The sequence below is a fragment of the Sycon ciliatum genome, chromosome 9, assembly GCF_964019385.1.
Source record: "Sycon ciliatum chromosome 9, ocSycCili1.1, whole genome shotgun sequence".
Taxonomy (NCBI): Eukaryota; Metazoa; Porifera; class Calcarea; order Leucosolenida; family Sycettidae; genus Sycon; species Sycon ciliatum.
This window is the reverse complement of record NC_088651.1, coordinates 4538576-4562931: the sequence shown is the minus strand read 5'-3', so window position 1 is coordinate 4562931 and position 24356 is coordinate 4538576. Positions and strand designations below refer to the sequence as shown.

Here is a 24356-nt window from a genome sequence, read left to right as displayed (position 1 = left end):
ACCACGAGTTCTCAGACGAGGTTCAATCCCATGTCTGAATTGGTAACAATAAAAAACGCTTAGGATAATCACGTCGTGTCATGACCAGCAGAAGTAGCAGGGACGTTGTAGCACTTCAGCTCAGCAAAAACGAGCGTCAGAAGAAGCTGCTGTATTCGGACAGGATTAACCAGTTGGACCGTGGCTCCTTCAATCGTTAGTTTGGGCCAGTAACGGGCAGTGTGCCCCAGTATCTTGAGTATGATTCGTCGTATTTTGGTGTAATTTTGCACCATTTGTGGTAGGTGTTGTTTTTCCACTCTCCGAATTTGTTCTTGTTGATCGGATTCTGACATTGTGTGACTGTTTTTGTTTCTCAGGCTTGCTGTTGCGCTCTTGTGTTGTTTTCCAAATGATTTCTATCTATTTATTAGAAACGAAAAAGACATTATGGATACGAGTTAAGAGTAACTCTCCATCACTGTAAGATGATACTATTATTATTATTATACGCATTCCCGCGTTGAAGTGTAGCAGCAGTATGCTGCGTCCACAGCTTCGCTTATGCAGAATGGCTTGGGTGAGAGGAGAGGGGAGAGAAAGCAACAAGGCAACCAACATCTATGAAATTGGTCACAATAACATGAAGAGAACCAACCTACATAATGCATGATTGCACAAGAATGGAGACGACCAAATATAATGGCTATAATCATTGTGCCACAAAACCGGTACACAGGAGATCTGACGAAAATGTAACGAAACATAAAACTCAGTTACTCAATACAGGTTCCACTAAATTACAAGAGAACAACGCTACAACGTTAGAATTGCCGCTAAATTATCGCAAGTGTAGAGAACGAGTCCAATACAAATGAAAACCATGAACAGACTGTCCCGAAGTTATTTTGGGAACAAATTGTACTACATGACTGTACTTGCTGATACTGACGCTGACGGAACACGAATTTGAGTTGAATACTCACGAAGTCTTGTACATGCACATCATTATGCGCCTACTATATACAGTCAGAATGTGCAATAACTCGGCACAAAACTGACAGAGTACTAAGACATTCGACGTCCTGACACCTAGCTTCAACACATCTCCGTAGCGCTAACCGACAGCCTTCCAACTTGGAAGGTTCAAGGTTACGGAAAGACCAAAGAGGGGAAAGCTAGCCCAACTACTCTGCCACACCCTCACTGCAACTGCAGGCATCCACGCAGTCGCTGGGTCGATGATGGATCATGGAGGAGGCAACGATACCCTGCTATCCAACTATTTGAATTTGATATTGATGTAAACTAAACTAATATTCAAATACACCCGTACTGGGCCGCAGTGAATGTGCCCCAAATCCCCGAGTGTACTTGACAGGAGACATTCAGCAGCCTGTCAGCGATCCACAGTAGCTCTCCTTGTACAAGCGAAGGTCGCTTCATCTCGGACAAGAACCATAGGACGTGCTGCATTTGCATTCCTTCCACCAAAGCGGAGCGTTGAGGAGCACAGTAGTCTACATGTATGTGTGACCACTGCATCGTGTGTTCCGCGAAAGCGGCTGCGGTAGTTACGCTTTTCTCCTCCGCAAAAGCCGTGCAAGCTTTTCATGTGTGACCGCGGTCTTACGTGTCGTTCGCTGCAAGGTCCAGAGCCCCTTTGCAGCATATTGCCGCCGACTGCGCTGACACTCGCAGAGGCGTGACTTCGCCTTAATTCGCATGCGAGTAGGCAATCTTATTAGGTAACGATTTCTTGTGAAGCTTTTGTGTTCAATCTAACATTTCAATTGAGCGTTCTAATTACTTCCGAATTTGGGTTGTCTTTTTGCTTCGACTCTTTCTTTTTGGTTTGATGCGATTGGCCAAATTGGTGTCGTGAATAACCCCGTTCTCAAGTAATACTGTAATGTAATCTCTAACAATAGTTCACCGAGGTAACGAGGTAGAGTCAGATAGTGCGACAACACGGCGCAAAACTGACAGGGAATTTCAGGCATTCGACGACCAGTGACACCTGCATAGTAGCTCTGAGACATCTACGAAGCGCGAAACAACAACCTTCCAATTAATTATTTGGAAAGATCAGATGTAAATAATCGACGCGGAGACAACAAGTTTATAATAGCAACAAAAAGAACAAATTCTGCTGTCATCGCCACACTACAACGAAGTCATGAAAGTTTACCAAAATCAATTTTCTTGTCACATTCATCAGTGGAAAGTCGTGATTGTGTGGATTCACAGGAAGTGTCAGTTACGAAGTCTGAAGAAAATGTTGAGCGGCCTCTGCTGGGATGACGACTACACCATACATCAGTGGTTAGAGCATCGCTGGCTACAAGCGAGGGTCCCTGGTTCGAGTCCTGGTGGTGACAATCAATTTTTTCTTCAGACTTTCCCCGTTTGTCTCTTTCCCTCAAACCAGTTAATAATAATAATAATAATAATATTAACTGGTTTTGAGGGAAAGAGACAAACGGGAAAAGTCTGAAGAAAAAATTGACTGTCACCACCAGGACTCGAACCAGGGACCCTCGCTTGTAGCCAGCGATGCTCTAACCACTGAGCTATGGTGTAGTCGTCATCCAAGCAGAGACCGTTCAACGTTTTCTTCAGACTTCGTAACTCACACTTCCTGTGAATCCACACAGGCGGGTGGGACGCAGCCCTCACTGTACCCACACACTTCACGTACAAACTAGCACGCGGGGAGCCCCAAGTCATAAAATATTAACTGGTTTTGAGGGAAAGAGACAAACGGGAAAAGTCTGAAGAAAAAATTGACTGTCACCACCAGGACTCGAACCAGGGACCCTCGCTTGTAATAATAATAATAATAATTTGAAACTCCTATGTTGAGCCATAAATAAATGTAGAAAGGAAAAGGACATAAGGATACGAGGTAAGAGTAACTCTCCATCACTGTACCTGGATAATATATACAGTCAAAAATTGCAATAACTAGACACACAACTGACAAGAGCACTGAGACATTCGACGTCCTGACACCTAGCTTCAACACATCTCCGTAGCGTTTTCGTTGCGCGTGCTTCCCCTCTTTGGTCTTACCATAACCTTGAACCTTCCAATTTGGAAGGCTGTCGGTTAGCTTTACGGAGATGTGTTGAAGCTAGGTGTCAGGACGTCGAATGTCTCAGTACTCTTGTCAGTTATGTGCCTAGTTATTGCACTTTCTGACTGTATATGGTATCCAGTTACAGTGATGGAGAGTTACTCTTAAAGGGGCACTCCGGCTTCATATTCGACGCCGAGTTTTCGATGCCAAGACGAAGGTTGGTGAAAGAGAAGACCCCTCGAACAAGAACGAGTCTCCAGAAGCGATCGAGTCGAGCAGGAAGACGACTTTTGAATTTCGCCGAGCGAGCGCTGATGACGTAATGAGGGATTAGCTTGCCAGTGGAAATGGATCTGCGCACATACATTTCGCATACTTTTTGGCCAATTTTCAATCGAAGAGGAGGTTGTTTTCTATGTTCTCTCAACGTCGTGAGCGATCCCGTCTTCTATACCCTTCCAGGTACCCTGAAGGTCCTCCAGAGGAGAATTTATCTCCAGCAAAGCGTTGTTGATCCGCTAAATTGGTCTCCAGACATATTCACCCAGTGCAGTGCTGACAAATGTAGAATGTTGAATCTGTGATAATTGTCGACGATGGACAGAAAGGTTGATAGCCGCTGTCGCAGGGAAAGTGAAGCTGCTGGAAGTAACAACGGGGAGCTTGTCAGCATCACTTGATCAAAGCAGCTAGACGGAATCGGGGAGTACTGACTATTTGTCTCGCCCTCAGTTTAGTGAATTTTATGATCAGAAAATTGTTCAATCAGGATCCCTTCTACAAGATGTGTGGTACAGGTGATTTCTGAACTTGACGATATGGAGACCGACCAGTAGACCTACCAACAACGTATACCTGCAGGAAATTCACCCAAGGCTATTGCTAATGCTATCCTCTTCAGTGGCTGTTGTTTTTTTTAGCAAACATGTGTTCACTTCTCTCAACATACTCCTGCATGGCAGCAAGAAGGTGCGCTATGGAATTCAACGCCACCATCTTCGCCCAGCTGTGGATGAAGCATGGTCAAGTAATGGCAGTACATATACTTGAAACAGATGAGAAATTGAAGTTCATTTGTGATGCGAAGTTTGACAGCCCCAGTGACCGAGTCAAGCGTTGTCTTTTGCCGTGGCACAAATTGCTGAAGAATCCGAGATGGTCTTGGAATTATGCACATGGATACTACCAGAAATAATGGTGGCATGAACCATTGTGGAATGGGACAGCTCACGGAGAATACTGGAATAGCTCAAGTATCTCTAGGCGATTGTAATGTTCTGGCTTATAGCTTCGGCCTGTGCGCCCGTCCATGTACAATGATGGGAACATGCATTTCTGTTTTCTACATATTTGCTATCTACTGTACTGTGGTATTACAGTTGCAGGTCCCTTAAATAGAAATATGTTCAACCCCCCCCACACACACACACATACCCACATAAATATGAACTAACAATTTCACTGTTGGACTCGCCGGCGGCTAGAGAGCAAAGGATTAATTTATAGCAAAGAAAAGGACCAGGGAACTACAAGTTACGCTATAATGTCCACGAACAATTTCACTGTATTTGAAATAATTTTGTTTGATACCCTGAAAACTCTGAAACTTTGCAGCACTGTGGATTATATGTGGATGCAACATGTATGGAAGGAACACATAGTTCAAATAATTATAGCACTGAATAGTTGAGATTGTGAGCACATTCCAATCAGTACTCTACATATTTATAAGCGGTGGCAATCGTTAGGAATAGGTCGGGAGTTGTCAGAGTGCCCTAGTATATGAGAGAATGTTTTGTTTGTCTAATCGACGGCTCGTTTGAAGCCAGAGTTGTTTGAACTTGTTTCAGTCGACTTGATTCTACGTCGAAGGAGTGCTATGAAGTAAACACCAGGCGTAGTCTGTAAGGTATCTCGTGAGAATTCTGTCGGTACACATCAGGTATCAGCTTGCAAAGATGGCTCCTCTCTGTTTCTTGAAAGCCTGTATAGTTGAACTGTGGCTCCAGCGACTCCCTTCTCAGAGCAGGTACCATACCCAATACGGTCAATGCATATTGGACAGACCTGTGTGCACAACAGAAATAGTAGAGAGAAATCTCTCAGCTCATGAACACATCAGTGAAGTTTGAACTGCCGTTGTTTGTGGCCATCAGTATAAACCTATCGACTATAAGAATAATGTGCAAAAAACCCTCTATAACTACAGCTGGGGCCATGGAATTATAAAGCAACTAGCTTAGGGAACTGCCAATTCTAGTCGGAGTTGCGTTCGAGGCCTGCAATTCATGATGGCTATCGTATGTTGCATTGACCAGAGATCATATAAAACTTCCATGCCACATGGAAACACGCACTACTTTCGAGTACTTTGGTATCCCCCACCAAATGGGCATTCGTTCCCGGGGTGGCGGGCGTCAACATTCGTTATGCCTGGATCAGATTTCATTGACCCCAACAGTCATGAAGAATCATTTTTACTTTGACTTGATTTCAGTGCAAGTTAGTTGTAGAACTGCAGAATAAATTTTGTTGTATTTGGGCAACCATTTCTCTACAAACGCTCTATTAGGAATTTTTTTAAATAAAATACATGTCCAAATTCCACATCTACCCAAATCGGAATACTTGATCACGTATTCAGTCCTACACGGAATGTTTAGAAAACGCCAGGGAATAGGAATTTGCTAACGAGAACTCCAGGCCAGGGTACTAGCATACGAACAAAACAAGATAAAAACTCACCAGTATACTTGTAGTAATTCATGTCGGTGTAATATTCACGATAAGCAACGAGGCACCCTCCGATTTGGTCAAGCTGCTTTGAAGTCTGGTTGTTCAGGTGATACAAACGGGCTCCCCGTTGTTACTTCCAGCAGCTTCACTCTCCCTGCGACAGTGGCTATCAGCCTCTCTCTCCATCGTCGACAATTATCACAGATTCAACATTCTACATTCATCAGCACTGCACTGGGTGAATATGTCTCGAGACGAATTTAGCGGATCAACAACGCTTTGATGGAGATGAATTCTCCTCTGGAGGACCTTCAGGGTACCTGGAAGGGTATAGAAGACGGGATCGCTCACGGCGTTGGGAGAACATAGCAAACAACCTCTTCTTCGATTGAAAATTGGCCAAAAAGTGTGTGAAATGTATGTGCGCAGATGCATTTCCACTGGCAAGCTAATCCCTCATTACGTCATCAGCGCTCGCTCGGCTGAAATTCAAAAGTCGTCTTCCTGCTCGACTCGATCGCTTCTGGAGACTCGTTCTTGTTCGAGGGGTCTTCTCTTTCACCTACCTTCGTCTTGGCATCGAAAACTCGGCGTCGAAAATGAAGCCGGAGTGCCCCTTTAACTCGTATCCTTATGTCCTTTTCCTTTCTACAATAATAATAATAATAATAATACTTGGTCCGACTTATTAAAATGTGCGTTTCGATTCGAACGTCAACCAAACAAATTCAAATAACCTCAGGACGGAATAAACTATCCAGCTACCTAACACTATCCTCCAGTTGTCAATTTGTGATGTTGAAGAAGAAATGGTTCCAACTCCAACGGAGGCAGCGGCTTGAGATCCTAGTCGACTCGAGCATTTTACGTCCAAATTTTGTCGTCAGAGGACTCCCGTTGCTTGTCGCGCAGCACAGAGAAGGCCTGGTGCTGAAATCAGCACCCCGCTGCGATCGGGGATTGTCACAGAGTACCAGAATCTCCTGGGCGATCGTTCTCGAGTGCCTCCTGGCGGATTGAAATCGCTGCAATCGCTGTTTCCTTGGCAGAATTTCAGCAAACGCGTCATCCAGAAACTCGTGCAGAAAGCACCAGCATCGCTCCGTCCAGTTTGCTGATCTCTCTCGCAGTCGTTCACGATGTGGCGGCCGACGAATCAAGATCACAGAAGAGATCGGCGAGAAGTTGATCGAAATAAATAACCGGCCTTGAGGTCGACTTTCAGGCGACAACCTGGCTGGAAAACTGAAGCGCAGAAAGGGTGAATTATCCGGCGGATACGGTGCGGAGTCCTCGGATCCGCGCGCGGAGCCGCGATTGCGATGCGTCACAAGATCGCCAGTCTCCGGGGCCAGTGGATTCGTGAAACAGGCAGGGAAGAGCACGCGTAGACCTACGCATGGTCTGACTGCATGACATGTCGACACAGCTCAGACTCAGTACGCGCACGGTACACGGTGGTCAGAAGTGATTTTTTATGCGTGGTGGTTTACTTGTTCGCCTCATTTGAAGGTGTCGTGGGAGCTTCAGGCGAAAACACCTACAGCCGCCATTCTGATAGTCGTACTACACGAGGAGGAGGCGAAGTCGATCGTGTAAATCGGGCCTATGGAGTGAAAAAATCAAAGAAGCGCAGTGTTGCTTGGAGGAGATGAAAAAAATGTCAACGTTTTGCAGGTTGACGCACTTGCAGATCCGCCCTGAGACACCAGCAGAGATGAAAACTAGAAGGTCAGGCCGAGAAACGACACAGTAGTTATCTATCTACCGTCTCTTGGTTGATTTTTTAGTACAGTTGCTCGTTTGTACATATGCTTGAGTTTTGAAGTGAAGCGCACATTTTTAATAAGTCGGACCAAGTAATAATAATAATAATAATAATAGCTACAAGCGAGGGTCCCTGGTTCGAGTCCTGGTGGTGACAGTCAATTTTTTTCTTCAGACTTTTCCCGTTTGTCTCTTTCCCTCAAACTAGTGAAAATGTTATGACTTGGGGCTCCCCGCGTGCTAGAATGTACGTGAAGTGTGTGGGTACAGTGAGGGCTGCGTCCCACCCGCCTGTGTGGATACACAGGAAGTGTGAGTTACGAAGTCTGAAGAAAATGTTGAACAGTCTCTGCTGGGATGACGACTACACCATAGCTCAGTGGTTAGAGCATCGCTAGCTACAAGCGAGGGTCCCTGGTTCGAGTCGTGATGACAGTCAATTTTTTCTTCAGACTTTTCCCGTTTGTCTCTTTCCCTCAAACTAGTGAAAATAATAATAATAATAATAATAATAATACCACAGCACGCGTACAAAGCTTTAAAGGCCAAAGAACAATGCATGAGACTACACTGAAATTAAGCCAAGTCCGCTTCTGTCTCCAGTCAACAAAAACTCATCCATAAACAATGTCTGATCTCCATTTCGACTTGTCTGCAGCAAATGCTCGTGCTCCTTGTAGGTCGCTGGCATTCTGCAAACCATGCTGACCAATGATTAAAATTAAAATACATTCAATAATGTGTTACGAGAACAAAATATAGTTGAATAAGGGAAGGTGAGACAATAGAAGTGAAGTGAGAGCTAAGTGCAACGGGGGTGAGAAACTAACTGTAACGCTACAACTGTGTAGTGAGACAAACAATCATGCTGTGCACCTACGAAAACAATCTTAACGCAACTACATGTTTCTTCTGCTTACAAAGATCAGGCTTATGCAAACGAATACAAACCGCCTCCAAAATGTCAAGGAACGAACTACATGTCAGCAGAATGCATACTCGCTCATTTCTCGTCTGCCTTCAGACTCATTTCAGAGAAATGGTAGATCAACGATAGTTACGATAATGTGCTTCCATTTTCAGTGCACTGGAATGATATAATTATGATACACGCACGAAACAGGCCACTGGCACTGTCACAGCAGGAAGGGATGTACGAGTTTGCTGTCGCTGCACTTCTGGTCCTTTTTTGGTGGTTTTTGCGCAAGAACTCTCCAATTTTAAGTCGGGATAGAACCTTTTGAGTTTTTATAAAAATATAGATGCGACTTAAGCAACTAGCACTTGTTTTGACACGGTTGCGAGAAGCATATGTTCCGAAAAATTATGGGATCTTTCAGGAAGATCTACTCACAGGTGTGCTGATGGCACTAGCCTGGACCTACGCGCTTGGTGCCTCATGGTAGCATGCATGTGCACTACAGATGTTGGGGCCAATGTTAAATTAACATGTGCCGTGCCTCTAGCATAGCATTGGCCCGATTTTTGTATCTTGTGGCGGCTGAATCCTGACCTCATGCTCCGTGTTCTGTCGTTGTGTGTCACAGGCACAGCGTTCTGCCAGAGCCGGGGTACTAGGGGTGTGGCTGGCCTCATGCTCAGCGATATCACATTCAATAATCCTACCATTCTCACATTTCGGAGTTTGCTGTTTTTCTAGTTATGTTCATCAGCTAGAGCATGGCCGAGCGTCTTTTAGACTGCGTACCTCACACCTATGTACATACATAGTACTAGAGCGTACATGTGCATACATGCATTACGTATCGCTATGTTCTCCTTCGCAACATGTTAGGGAGCCTGGCGCAGGCATGCTCCCTATTTGGCACTCCGCTATCGACAAGTCGCCGATATCGTCGTCGCCATTACTTTTTACCGGAAGGAGAACCACCAAAATTTCGAATAATTTCAATCAACTTCAAAACAAAACGGTGAGTAAAACCCATTTTTTTGTGTGTGTTGACCTGGTGTGCGGTCTGCTTGGCGGGTCAGTGCGATTTTAAAGTTAGTACAAGGCCTTTTAGCCATTGTAACTGAATTACTGTCTCGCAGTCTTATCCACTCACCCCACCATTAGGCGCTGCATTTTCCGCTAGGGTTTAATGGTTGCTAGAGGCCGTCGTGAGTTCCCTGCGGGAATGGACACGATAATTTACGTTGCTTACCAAAATTGCATTACCTCGACCTTGGCCAGGAGCATGCGCTGTCTTATAAGCCATCTAGTGTTGGCATGCGTAGCATTGAACGGCTCGGTAGTCTTACGTTGAGTAGCACTGGCACTGTACACGGCCTCCGGCAGTTAGTCAAACGATCACGGCTGCATGCAGCACCCAACGCATTCACAATGTTCTGGACGGCGCCGGCGACCCAAAAATATTACAGGTTGAAGTGATGGCAAAGCTTCAAAAATACTGGAATGTAGTGATATTAATTCTTAAACATGAAGAAATACTTTTAAATTTTTTACTCGGATACTGAGCCAATAACAAACGTTAAAAAGGAGAAAACAAATGAGAAAGAGTAATGCAGCAACTATCCACGACAGTAACAAGAACAGGAACAGCTTGTGCGCATTTTCGCGGCGCTCACCTTCCCCTCTTCGGTCCTGCGTAACCATGATCTTTCCAATTTGGAGGGCTGTTGGCTTGCGCACTGGAGATGAGTTAGAGCTAGGTCTCAGGTCGCTAAATGTCTCAGTAGCCTGTCAGTTTTGCGCCCTATTATCGCACTTTCCGACTGTTGATCATCTTGTTACAGTCGTGGATAGTTGGTGCATAACTCGTTCTCATGTGTTTCCTCATGTTTTTTATACTTTTGAAGTAGCAATACTTGTACGAATGCGTCATCCTCAAGCCAAGCATAATCAGAACCACCGCCGTCACAGATCTGTGCATGAAACCAACTTCGCTTGGTGATTTAAGCCTCCAGTCTGGAGTAGTTCAACTTTTGAATCCAGTACACATCGCCAATTGCAATCTTGATTTGATAACCAATATTTTAATAGACGATATCAGATCATCTGGCGAACATTTTCACTTTCGTAACCTGTCTAGAACACACTTTCAACCTTGCGAACCACCTCTACTAATTAATGAAAGCACGCGCATCGCTGGTTTACGACCGCTAGCGTATACCGCAAGCTGACTGAGCAAGTGAATGGGGGGGGGGATATTAATTAAGTGGAGTGGTCAACACTAATAAGGCCGGTGGACGCTCGCAGCGAAGTGCTCAATGCACACAATGAATATGAAATCGGTGAGTGGCAAGTCCAGCTGTCCGATGATAGCTGAAATGCGTGAAACATACAGTAGAGCTACAGAGGCTTTCGCCTTCGTTGTTTATGTAAGTGGTGTTATATGTAGAGAGCACCATGTCCGGTTCGCTCGGGCGTTTTCCTGAAGGCAATCACAGCTTACCAAGTGTTGGAAAAGAGCCAACAAATACGAGACTAACAACCCATCGATGTGTTCTCCGTATCAACAAACAATTGGAATGATACGTTATGAGTAATACACATGACGACTCTTACACGGATACTACTACTAGTACGGCAATATACTATTCGAGTATGGCCAAGTCACTTACACTCAAATCCAGAATAATAGCGTGCCAGGAATCACATACAGTAGAGGCATTCACGGAAATTCAAGGACAAACTTTACTACGCGCCTTGACCGCATGGTAGGAAACTGAAACCAGCTGTGCGCCTTTATCCAGCAAAATAGCCAAGCCCAAATTCCAACACGAATTGCAACAAAACAGTGCTACCGTCCATGTCGCAAACTTTCAGGACGTAAAGGTCAAGCGAGAACCACTGCTGATACAAAGTCTTCTACCATTGTGCAATATCACTGCATGTTGAAGATGGAATATGGAAAGAGTTCAGAGGATTACATGAATGTTGCTTGTCCAACACCAACATTATTTTATTACTTCAGAAGTATAAGCATGATACTGATGAGTCAAAACTTGCAACGATTAGCACAACGCTGATCGATGTGATTCTTACATTCAAGGATCAGGTCATTGAATGTCAGTCATGGTTGTTCTTATGGATGCACGTTCTGCCACTTGTAACGGCAAACAACGGAACACCAATACGTTGGCGATCTTCTTTGGCACAACACAAACGAGAGCACTAAGCACAGAGGCCTCTGTTGCATTCAGCACGATTCGTTTGCTCTCGATAACTGATAGTACATGTGTTACCATTAACCAATTATTATCATGCGCCCACCCTCAAGAGCAGTGATAGGAAAGTCATGGCGGATATTTCCAGTGTCTTCTTCGCTGCTTGTCAAAGAACTCATCATTTATGTGGTCCTTCCAGCCGCAGCTAGGATATGGCGGATGGTATAAATTCTGATAGGAAGGAGAATGTTGGAATCTGGTCGAGCTTAGACTAAAGCATACTGGTCCAGCATGGAGCAAAAACTAGTGCATGTGTATGACCCATTGACAGTTAGCACGTGAGCACTTGGAGGTGGCCGACCATGATCACACAACTTGGAATGCTCCATATTCCACACGTGTCATGCAGCACATTACGTTTGTACGGGAAGAACCTGTCACCTACACGTATCTTGTAGACTTCTTTTGCTTTCTATGCACAGACGCAGTAAGTAGGCTTAGATTCTGCGAAAGTGCTCAATACCTGATGCAGGCAGAGCGGTGCACACAAAGGCACACAATGAAACCCTTGGGCAAATTCCGTTGTAACTAGTTCCATGGCTGAGCCAATCATCAGATATCGATAGTGTGTATGCAGCTTTGCTTTCTATGTGCACCCTATCACGTTTGCGCACTTCTCTTTGTTCTGTATTTCCAAGATGGCACGCAGGAATCCAATATGATTCAAATTATTCCAGAATCATATAAAATCAGTCTAGATAGTAAGGAAACCAACACATTGCAGGGGAATGGGGTTACGATACACTTCAAATGCAAGGAGCGAAGTTTAGCTCTTGCATGACACTAGGGTGTTGTAGACGCTGTCCCTTGCTCCTGAGCATTCTTCAAGATTCCTGCTTACTAGTATTCTTCCTCTTGCTTCGTGTGCCCGTCTGCTGATATGATCACCACCTTGCTGCTGGCTCTACAAGCACATGATATCAGTCTCCTCAGGATATGATGTGTAGTACTGAGTTCGTGATTGGCTGAATTCCAGACCTGCAGTCGCTCTTCCAGTGCCCTTTTTCTGACATACCCATCACGCACCTTGTTGGAACTGATGACTTCTAATTCCAATTCCTTCTGCCGGTCAAGTGCTTTGAACTCCTTGCAACCGCTCAACAGCTGGATATAGGAATTTGTGTATTACAGCTCACATCACCCATGGAACAACTCTAAAGAGGAATTTTAGAAAAGACATCGTCAAAATGTCCAGTCCCTTTTGTGCTTTTTCAACAAGAAGCGCAGAAACACTCCACCAAATCATCACGACAAGTGTATTTCTCGAATTGCAGACATGCGCATTGTACATCATAATACACCGTGTATTGTAGAGACACGTTTTAGGTTGACAGCAATCTACGAAGCGGTGAAACACTGTGTTCGCCAATAGTGCCCCTTGCTAAAACCACCCACAGTTGATTGAGGCCCGGTCTTGCTAACATCTACAATATATGGGTGCTAGACCTGGTTCTGACCCTCATTATATTAGGGGAGTTACTAGTAATAGGGCAGGTTGAGAGTCAGCACAATGTCTAGCACCCATGCGGTTCAGAGTTGCGCCGTATAGTCAGACCTCGCTTGACCGCACACATCTGTTTTCCACAAAAAAATATCCGGATAGGCGAGGAAATCGGATAATCGGACAAAGATACTGTATGCATGCATGCCATATGCTGCAAATCGATAACCAACGATTTTCTTCCGGTTGGTGAGGGATCCGGATAAAAGAGGAGCGGATAAGCAAGCTCTGACAGTACCCTGGCTCTACCAACGCTACGGGCTTGTAGTAAGGGACGCTCTTTCCCAACCAGGCGTTCCACCGCTTTGTAATAATTATTATGCAGCGCAAAAGCGTGCCGCTATGTCATGAATACTGTGCGAAGGTTCAACAGGGCGATGACTCACGTCTGTTCATTTCCATGCTCCACCCTGTGAACATAATGATGCGTTCATAGATGTTTCAAAGTACGCATGATGTCACTTAGGCAGTTGTGCTGTTCCACAGTGTTTTTCACTCACAAAGCGACTGTTCAGTACATGGGGTAGTGGTCTACCAGAGCAATCACACTCACCACCGTGGTGGTTTTCCAGAAATGAGTAGAAGCAAAAAACCACACTCGCAGCCACATAATAGATAAATAGCCGAAAAACATCTAAATCCATCAAAGAACCGCCAGCAAGCGGGAGAAAAGGCCGTGAAATCAAGTGAAACAGCATGGCCAGTGGTGAGCATGGGTGACTGGGCAGCAGGGGAGCGCCTGAAAAACAATGACTCCCTACATTCCTAGCCGCGACCGCTCAACCGGGCTAGAGGAAAAACTCGCCTTTCGGCCAAAAAACCTTTCTACTTCATTAATTCCTGCCCCGCTGCCAGTCAGACCCAAGAATAGAGATAGCAAGAAATGGCATGTAATAACCGGTGTATGTCATAATCATAAGCCACACACATAGGCATAGATTGTCAAGAAGAACAGCGGACGACTCCCTTGAAACCAGGGTGGGTGGGCGGGCAACTTCAACTACCACGAGGAAAAACAAAGACCACGATGGCAGGTTCAATGGAGTTGCGCAGAACAAGAGCAAATGCACGAAAATATTTGTGAGTGAAAAATACGTTTTTTGCACTCTTTCGCTACGCTCAGCCGTGAAAAAACAAAACTTTCCAATTCCGCTCCTTTTCCTGGGTTGATTTTAACTTGTTGGCGTCATTTTGCACAAGAACTAGCTTGTTTGGAGTTGCGATATTAGCTTTAGCACCTTTTGAGTCTTTCTGAAAATATGCATGAGATTCAAGCAATCTTCACGTATTTTGGCATGGTTGCGAAAAGTGCAAGTCGCGTGTTAGCATCTTTGGGAAAGGGCTTTCCATGAGACTTACAGACTATGGGGTCACCCAATGTACGAATTCTGTATTTTTCCTCTACTACATGACCCATGCGGGGCCATGCCAAAATACGTGAAGATTCACCTTTGGGGACAAGGTATGGCGAGGGCGGCCAAGGACAACCATCGTGTCCACACTATCCGCGGACCTAGAATCAGCAGGACTGAGGAGTCTCAGGAACTTGGCAGACCTGGAGCACCTGCGGGCCATCGCCGCTGACAGGCCTGCGTGGCGCGAGCTGTGCCAGGATGTACGCAGCAACTAACGGATGGCACAGAGGCATTGTACAGATCCCGTGCATTTAGCACTTACCATCGACCATGAGTTACAAACCTATCGTCGTTGTCTGTTATTCTTGTTTTATTTTTTGATCTTTCGAATAGATCCCGTGCATTGAGCACCAATCATCGAACATGAGTTATGTGCCTATCGCCTGCTGTCTTACATTTATTTTTTACTTTTATTTATTTTTGTTTTCCTCCCTGCCCACTCTGCCTGTCTTCTGGCACATGCGAATACGTGGACTTACTGTTGACGTAAACGCGGGCGTGCGTATAATAATACTAACATGGCCCATGTGGAAAACACAGATCTTGTCCGCTCGTGTGATCCGTCACGTGTGGCTCTAGCTGGCTGTACACAAACACACAGACACACACACACACGCTCACACACATGCTCAAACACACACACACTTAGACACAAACAGACACACACACGTTCGCAGATACGCCTGGTCGCCTGTGTAAGTTTGCCAACCATCTGTTACTATTGCTATCACGATAGGATGGAGAAGATCGTCTTTTCTCCATATTCGGTTCTCTGCCATAATCTACTTGAATTTTATCTATTAATTTTGATGCTGTTTGTTCAGATAACACTGAAAAAATGAGGAGAGGAAGTGCATCGCCAAGGGCTCCTCCTTCATCACCATCATCCTCGTCATCATCAAGCTCAAAGCCAGGTGAATCCGGTATTGGTCTCCTCGCTGAAGCAAAGCGGCTCTATAAGTCGGTTAATAAATCCGATAAAGCAAAAGCCTCTGCCGTTGGGCCTTCAAAAAAGAAATATTCATCATCGTCATCACTGTCATCCTCAAAGTCAGATGACGTCACTGATGGTTTGGGTGCTAGAGTAAATCGTGGCTATAAGGCGATGAGAGCGGGACTTCAAGCAAAAACAGTCAAAGCTATCTATTACCCTCCAAAAAAGAAATATACATCATCATCATCCTCATCCTCACAGCCAGATGCTGAAGTCTCTGTTGGTCGCATCGCCAAAGCAAAGCGGACCCCGAAGGCGCCGAGAGAAAGACGTCAAGGAAAGGCAGAAGAATCTGTCGTTGTGCCTTCAAAAAGGAAATATTCATCATCATCATCATCGTCATCATCAGAGCCAGGTGATGTAGTCACTGTTGGTCGCATCGCTAAAGCACTGCGGGGCCTGGAGGCACTAGAAGAAAGACATAAAGTAGAAGCAGAAGAATCTGTCTTTGTGCCTTCAAAAAGGAAATGCTCATCATCATCATCATCATCATCGTCATCCTCACAGCCAGATGATGAAGTCTCTGTTGGTCGCATCGCTAAAGCAAAGCGGGCCCTGAAGGCGCTGAGTAAAAGACGTCAAGAAAATGCATCTGTCGCATCCACACAACTAGGAGCATCAGGAGCACAGCAAGTGGCACGAGAAGCAGCTGTGGACAGTCCTGGAGGAGATGCCGTTCGAAGAGTAGGGACCATTGCAGCCCAAGAAGATGCTAGTCAATTCGCCTCAGCGCTCCCTCAAACCGCAGGAATGGCCCCTCCAAGATCGGGCTCTCGAATTCGAGGAGCGGGCCATCCAGGATGGATAGTTCCACAAACCGCAGGAGTGACCAATCCAAGAGCAAAATCGGGCCCTCGAACTCGAGGAGGGCCACGTCCAAGATCAACAAGTGGCCTTCGACGCCCAACAGTGGTCAATTCACAAGCATCAATGCTCTATCCAAACGAACCACTGGCCTGTCCTCCACAACAATTTTTCCATAATCAAAGCGCCGCAGTGGCTCATCCAACAGGAAAAGTCCTTCGAAGAATACAGCCCATTCCGGTCCCAGGAGGGTGCACTAAATTCGCACCAGGGTTCACGCCACCCGCAGCAGGAGGGGCCCCTCAACCAGCAGCACCACCACCACCATCACCTACACCATCACAAACACCCTCACTAACACCACCATCGCCATCACCATCACCATCACCATCGTCATCACCATCACCATCGCCATTGTCATCACCATCACCATCACCATCACCATCACCGCCACCAGCACCAAACAAGCGCTTAAATGATCCTGATTGGGACCTTGTGACAGTGAACGGTACTCAAATAGTGGACAAAAGGGATGTGCTATTGATAACACTAGGTGAGCAGATCTATGAACATGGACGTCGCTCACTGTGCAAAGCCCACGACAACATGGCAAACCAACCCGTAAGTACTACATGTTCTAGCTCTCATGACTGAATAATGTCTCAATTACATCGATGACCTGGTTAAGGCGACTCAAGGAACCATACAAATGTGGTCTCGTTGATCACGTGGTCTCCGTATTCATAACACATTTGACTTGAAACAGAAAACCAGTCATGACCTCGAATACTGCCAGACGCCAATATTCGTTTTGTATTTTGAAGATGAAGTTGGTTGTTCTCATCTTCCCCTCGGCAAACCTGCAATTAAGAATCACTCCCTGCCCAATACACAGTATCTCGGGGAATTCACTCTTCATCAGTTGAGCTTGAGTAGTCTGAGGAAGATTGGGCCTGATAAAGCACCAATAAATTCTATATACTGCTCTCCGCGCCAAACCATCTCCAGGGATACAAACCAACAGAGATGCTTCGCTTCCAGCGCCACAAACACCTTGTTAGGCCCCAGGTAGCAGGGTCAGTCATACAGTGCTGGCAACTGAAATCCGACCCCCAGGGCGGCGCGCCAGGCCGCCCTGGGTCGGATTTCAGTTGCCAGCGCTGTAGTTGCTCATGGAGGTGTGATAAACAGACGGTTAGAGCCAGTAGCTATTCAGAACACTGTCACCTCCTACAACTCGTCGCCCGTCGGTGTGAGTGACAACAGCATCTCCGTAAGTTTGTGTCTATAGAACTTTATAAGTGGTGCTTTTCAGGCACAGTCGTCTTGAGCCTACTCAAGCTTAACCCATGAGTGTTGAATTCCTCGAAAGACTGTGTATTGAGCAGGGAGTAGTGGTTTCTTGCAGGTTTGCCGAGTGGAAGGTGCCTCGTGCTCCTGGTGTGCTTCGGAGGGGATAGTGAGTCAGTCAAGTGTCAAGTTCGACAGGAAGCGTGTTTTCGTCGTGAAACCACCAACTTCATCACCATTACCGTCCAAGTCACAACTTCTAACTTAGGATTGTTGTCAGTCACGAGGATGTGCGACTAGTTGTTGGCGATGATAGTGTTGGGAATAGATACTGGCTCTCAACGTCTGTTTAGCACAACTCCATGACCGACTCTGACTGACGCTGGTACCTGGAGCCTAACGAGGTGTTTGTCGCGCTGGAAACGAAATGTATGTGTTAGTTTGTATTCCTGGCAATGGTTTGGCTTGAAGCATGTTTTATTGACCGCCAGGAAAGAAAGAATGGCACTCAAACATTACACCATGGAGGCAGAAATGAACTCGATCCCTAGCCTAGGCTCAATGAGGTCGTGTATTTGTGCAAATTTCAACGGGATCCAAGTAAAACTCCAACAAACCTCCCATCAACACAGTGGAAGCCAGAGGCGAAAACGAGAGAAACGAATTCAAACATCACAAAACGAAAGCAATTATATAATATCAACACAGTCAACAAAAAGGGAATCAGCCATTCGATAGACAAGTATCAGACAAGTACACTATATAAGGGATGCTTTTCAGGCACAATCTTCCTTATAGTATAATGAGTTGCATAATTCCAGTGTTTATGGAAGAGAGGGTGTGGGCTCTACTCCTAACTGTTTATGACATTGCAAGAAGCCTACCCACTTTTACTTAATGTTCCTTAGCTTACTCAATTCCCTTAACCACATGTGTATTGACTAAGAAGTGATGCTTTCTTGAAGGCTTGCTGAGTGTAAGTTGCGACGTGCTCCTTGTGTGCTCCGGATGGCAGTCGGAGTCAGTCAAGTGTGAGGTTCGGCAAGAAGCGTGTGTTTCTTGTTGGAATATCCAACTTCATAACTAATACTGCCGAAGTCGCAACTTTAAAGTTCGTATTTTGAAGAGCTGCGGAAATCTCTTGAGCCTGGTTTCAAGCGGACCTCTGGGACAGGCTGTCGCCTTATCAGAGTAATATCCTCAAGAGATTTTCTCTATGACTGGATTAGGCCTGAATTCGGCCTGATTTGTGTCTGAGTTCTTCGTGTCTCTGTGTTTGTAGGTTATCGTAAAGATTATTCGCAAAGTATTGACTGACATTGATGGGAATGAGTCTAGTTTCGTTATGGACGAGTTCTATGTCGGCAAGTATTTGGAACATCCGGCTTTCATGCGCACCTTTGCTGCCTATCAAACAAGCCATGCCTACTATCTGGTACTGGAATATATTCACGGAAGTAAGTTGTCACGCACATGTATAAACTTAATGCATTTTCGTCGCCTCGTTTCCCCGACTCATTCCCGCACTCTTTTCAGTAATAGATTATTGTTCTTCCATCCAAAAGTAAATACAGGTAAAGGGGACATCAGCAGTGGCTCTAATAACCCTGACATTTATGTCCTCAGGATGCCAACAAAATCGCGATATTTGCATAGTTGTTATACCATGAAAATGCTGGCCAAATGTGACGAAATACGGATCAATGCACACATACAAACAGACACACACACACACACGCACGCACGCACACGCACGCACACACATGTGTCATTGTGCATATACATGCACAGGAGCTTCAAGAAGAAATTGCGTTATTAAACACGCTGCAATGATGCTCCAACGATGGGCTTTATTCATACTTTCAATGAACCCTGGCTCAAGTCAGAGCCTGGCTGAATGACAAAACAGTCTCCACGTTACAGGCCTGCCATGCCAGTTTCAAGTAGTTGGTCTTACATGATACACGGCCTTTATGCTAGTTTGGACCAAATATTGGACCACTGCCAGCATATTGCCGGCCCCCATATGCCAAAATCCACTTTCATGCTAGTTAGCATCCATTCAGCCGCTTGTATTAAAGGGACGACCTCGTAGCACGCCCTAAACCTAAACAAATTAAAAAATTGACTTTGGCCTGTGTGAGTGTGAGAGAGAACGCCCACTCCTGCCGTTGTGAAAGATTCCAGGGCCACTTTGAAGGGCCCTATCCCACCACCCATGGCTGCTTCTGGACTTTTTTTAGGTTTGGATCCCGCACACGGACGGAATGGGCAAAAAAATATGCAAAAATTGTATATGCATTTTTTTGGCTCCTGAGTGGCTCGCCTACCGTGGCACTATGCGGGAATTTATGAGTTTTTCTGGCCTGGAAAGCCTTTCAGTGAGGCGCAAGAACTTTTAAATCATGTCCTGAGGACCAGCATGGTAGCAGGAGTGTGTGGTGAAAATCTCACTCAAATCCATTGAGAGACACCAAAGTTACGGTCAATTGAATGCCATATGAAATTTACGACCAGGCTGCTACCTTATTAATGACATTGTACATGATCATCACCGCGTGCGCCCGATCTAATCATTGATTGTTTTTATTTATGTTTTGGCCGTGCAAGAGGCTTTGAGATGAAAAAAAAGTTTGCACATTCGTACGTGCCATAAGTGGGTGCACATCACCATAAATGCGTACATCACACTGACCACGTGCTACCACAGGACCTCAAGACTTGCCAAAGACTTTCCACTTTTTGCTACTTTACTTCGCTAGGTACTCACTTGTTCTGGGCCACTGTGTAGTTCGTATCTCTTGAGTTATCTTCTTCCTTTGAAGTATCTTCTTTCTTTCTTATACATGTATGTCTACTACTTTTCTTTTGTTGATTTCTTTCTTTTTTCTCTTCTTCCGTGGTTGGTCTCACCCTCTCCTCAATTCAATGGGCTGTTTTGACATGCCACGAGGTGCAGAAATAGATAAATAAACGAGAGAGCTTGGAAGCTCAGGGCCCTACGCTATGCTTTTTTTGCCTTGATGACCTAGACAAAAAAAGCATAATAATAATAATAATAATGACAGTTCGCATTTCACTCATTGCATGAGGTCAACGCATCTGTTAACAATTTCGAGCCAAGCAGCTCTATCAGAAGCAGATTGCACAGCATCCAGAAGCGACAGATTAATGCATTGTAAGTCTTTCTTGACAACGTCGATCCATCTCAGACGTGGCCGTCCTCGGGGTCGTCGTATGTCTGTTGTGTTGATCGACATTAGGAGGGCTTGGAAAGAGGACGATTCTTCGCCTTCCCTCACTACATGGCCGAACCACAGCAGTCTCCGTTGCCTGCAGACTTGGGATAGTGGGGTCTGCTCGGTTCTGGCATACAGCGCTGTGTTCGAGATTCGTTGTGGGTACGTGATACCAATGATGGTACGTAGTTTCTTCCGGTGCCATACATTGACGACGTCGGTTAATGTTTGCGATAAGGTCCAAAGCGCACAATTATACAGCAAGACAGGCAATATCAGGCAGGAAAACATACACAGCCTGGAATTCAGGTTGTGGCGTTTCCATGGAATGCCTGCAAATGCCCGATTTGCAGCAGACACTCTAGCTGCTATGTCTTCTGCTGTGCCTAGCATACTCCCCAGCAGCTTCACCGATTTCCAGGAATCATCTTCCTTGGTCACAGTGAAATATTGAGTTTTTGCCACGTTCAGCTTCAGATTGTCATCCGAGAAAACGGGTTCACACACACGGACGGTTTCTTCCACAGATGATCGCTCGTTCTGATGGGCAGTGGTGTCGTCTGCGTATTGTGTGAAAGTTGCTGGTAGGTCTGACGCGGGTAGAGCTTGCTCTCGGATCCTACGCATGGAACCTTCGGCGTAAGTTATAAACATTATTGGTGACATTGGGTCACCCTGGACGACGCCGATGTTTGTTGGAAATGGTTTGCTTAGTTGTTTACCAAGCTTCGTGCGGGCTGTTGTGTTTGATACTAGGACTGCAGTGGTGGACGTTGGTGCGCCAGCAGTGGCTAACCTCTCCAGAGCAACCTGACGAATGACAGTGTCAAACGCACCGCTGAAGTCCAATAGTGCCGATGAATATGACCAGTCGCCAAGTAGTGCGCGCTCACACATCGTCCTGGCGTAAAAGACACCATCCGTGGTCGATCTGCCAGGGCGGAAACCAGCTTGGCTCTCTGCCACATATGACTGCACATGGAGTGTGTGTCGTCGAGTGAGTATTGACGTCAAGATCTTACGGACGACGGAAAGGAGCATAACGGGGCGGTAGCTTTTTGGATGTCCTAGAGGCTTGCCGGCTTTGTAGATGGGAACGATGAGGCCGCAGCGCATGTCGTCAGGACAGTACTCTGTAGCTTGAACAGCGTTGAAGAAATTCGTCAGCCAGGGTGCGAAAAGGTTTTTAGCTGACTTCAAAGCATCAGCACTGATACCATCAGGACCGACAGCACCACCAGACTTCTGCTTGATAATTGCAGACCGTACTTCTTCGATTGTGAATGGATCTTCCTCATTCGATTGCTGCCTGAGGTCGAGTGGCTGGCCATCAGTGTAAAATACCGATTCATAATATTCATTAAAGGCATTAAGATTCCATGAGATGTCTGCCATGATTCTGCCGTCTGCGTCAGCAAGACGCACAGGCGCAGCCTTCTTCCCAGAGCGTAGTTGGCGTAAGTTGTTGATGGCGTTGAAGTAGGACCGTGGGTCAGGGCGTAAAGCATCTACTTCAACAGCCTTACGTTGCCAATATTGCTCGCCCTCCTTCTGTAGTATCCTTCGAATCTCGTGGAGTTTTGCAGATCTTTCAATCTTTAAAGCTTTACGTTGCTCTGGATCAGGTTCAGCGTTTATGCGGCAGTGCAGATTCTTCTGTTCAGTGGATAAGGATGCAACGCGAGGGTTCGTGCTTGCTTTCGGAGCAGAACCAGTGGGCACTTTCCCGAATGCTTCCTGCGCTGCATCATGCGTAGCCCAGACGAATCCACGCCATGCCTTATCCACGGTGGCATTGTCGATGTTTGCGGAGAGTGGAAGCAGAGAAGGTAACTTCTCCTTGAGACGGTCGCAGAACAGTTTCGACGATTCAGCGGTTGGACGGTTATAGCGATTGAAACATGGGTCTTGTTGTTTGACGGTCGGATGGACTTTAGAAAGTGCGATGCCAAGAACTGCAATAACAGGGTGATGATCAGAGCGCGTGGTGAAGCCTCCAAACGATCTTGCATCTAGAACTGCGGCCATGGTGGAACGTTTTACTATCACGTAATCTATCATATTCCGCACAGGCTTTCCATCCGCATGCACTAAACCATCAGAAAACCATGTTGAGCGATGTTGCATCCTGTGCTTGAATAGTGTGTTGGTTAGCACCAGCCGGTTGTCCTCGCAAAATTCTACAAGTCTGCATCCATTTGAGTTTGATATAGTGTGTTTAGAGTAGCATCCAACAGGGCTGACAGATCCCGGCCTCGAACTCCCAACTTTAGCATTCAAATCTCCTAATATCCATAATTCGTCACGGTTCTTCGTTTTCAATACAACATTGTTGAGAAGTTCGTAGAAGTTGTCAGCTTCCTGAGGGTTGATGGTGGATCGTTGAAGAGTTGGGGCATAGCAGCACACGACCGTGACAGCTCGACTGTCAGGTCGCGGGCTGAGTACCATTCGTACAGATACAACTCGGTCAGAGTGGAACTGATACGACAGAACATTATTTGAAAATTTCTTGTTGACGAGGATGGCAACGCCAGCGCGAGACGATTGACCTCCGGACCTATACAGCTTGTGGCCATCGCCGAGGGTATCAACTCCATTGTCGGCTATCCAGGTCTCCGTAATCCCAAGGATGTCGAGCTTGTAGGCCTCGAAATCTTCGGCGAGAGTTTGTTTTTTGATTTTTGATTTTAGTGAACGGACGTTGAAAGTCGCAACTCTACATGACGGCGTACGACGACGCTTCTGGAATATTGACTCAACTCAAAAAAAGCATAGGGATGTTATAAATTCTTTAAAAAAAATCCTTTTTTTAGACATAACCTGGGATTCGAACCCGCACTATCGCGCGCCCTGCATGCATCCCGATACACTTCGCATACATACTAATTCTTCCAAGTTGTTTCACATTGTGATCTTGCATTTGAAAGCCCTATTTGAATATGCATTGTGGCCAGCCGTCTTTGATGGCACGGTACGGTAGGGGATATGTACGGGACAGGTACGATCGAGGGTAATACGACACCGTTTCCCGTACCGTACCGTACCATCAAACACAGCTGTCACATACAGCTTCCCGCAATATTCCAATAGGGCTTTCAAACGCAAGATAATAACGTGAAGCAACATGGAAGAATGGGTATGAATGCGAAGTGTATGGGCGAATGCATGTAGGGCGATAGTGCGGGTTCGAATCCCAGGAGATGCCTGAAAAAATAGGAGAATTGAAAAATTTATAACATCCTATGCTTTTTTTGCCGTCAGATACGGATAGCGCCAGGCGTGACACAAACACACAAACACACAAACACCAAATTAAAGCTGTGTGGACCCTGGCTAGCGCCAGACGTTACTGAAG

At 45.8% G+C, this 24356-nt stretch overlaps 1 protein-coding gene across 1 annotated transcript in view; it reads left to right on the top strand.

The window, feature by feature from the left end:
• Window positions 1-9408: 9408 nt before the first annotated feature.
• Window positions 9409-24356, top strand: part of LOC135825136 (uncharacterized) — a 40710-nt gene continuing 25762 nt past the window's right edge. The window contains exons 1-3 of the mRNA XM_065337870.1: window positions 9409-9495; window positions 15496-17090; window positions 19042-19216. Of these exons, the coding sequence (XP_065193942.1) occupies window positions 15510-17090; window positions 19042-19216 (1756 nt within the window). The 5' untranslated portion in view covers window positions 9409-9495; window positions 15496-15509. The remainder of the gene's footprint in view (window positions 9496-15495; window positions 17091-19041; window positions 19217-24356) is intronic.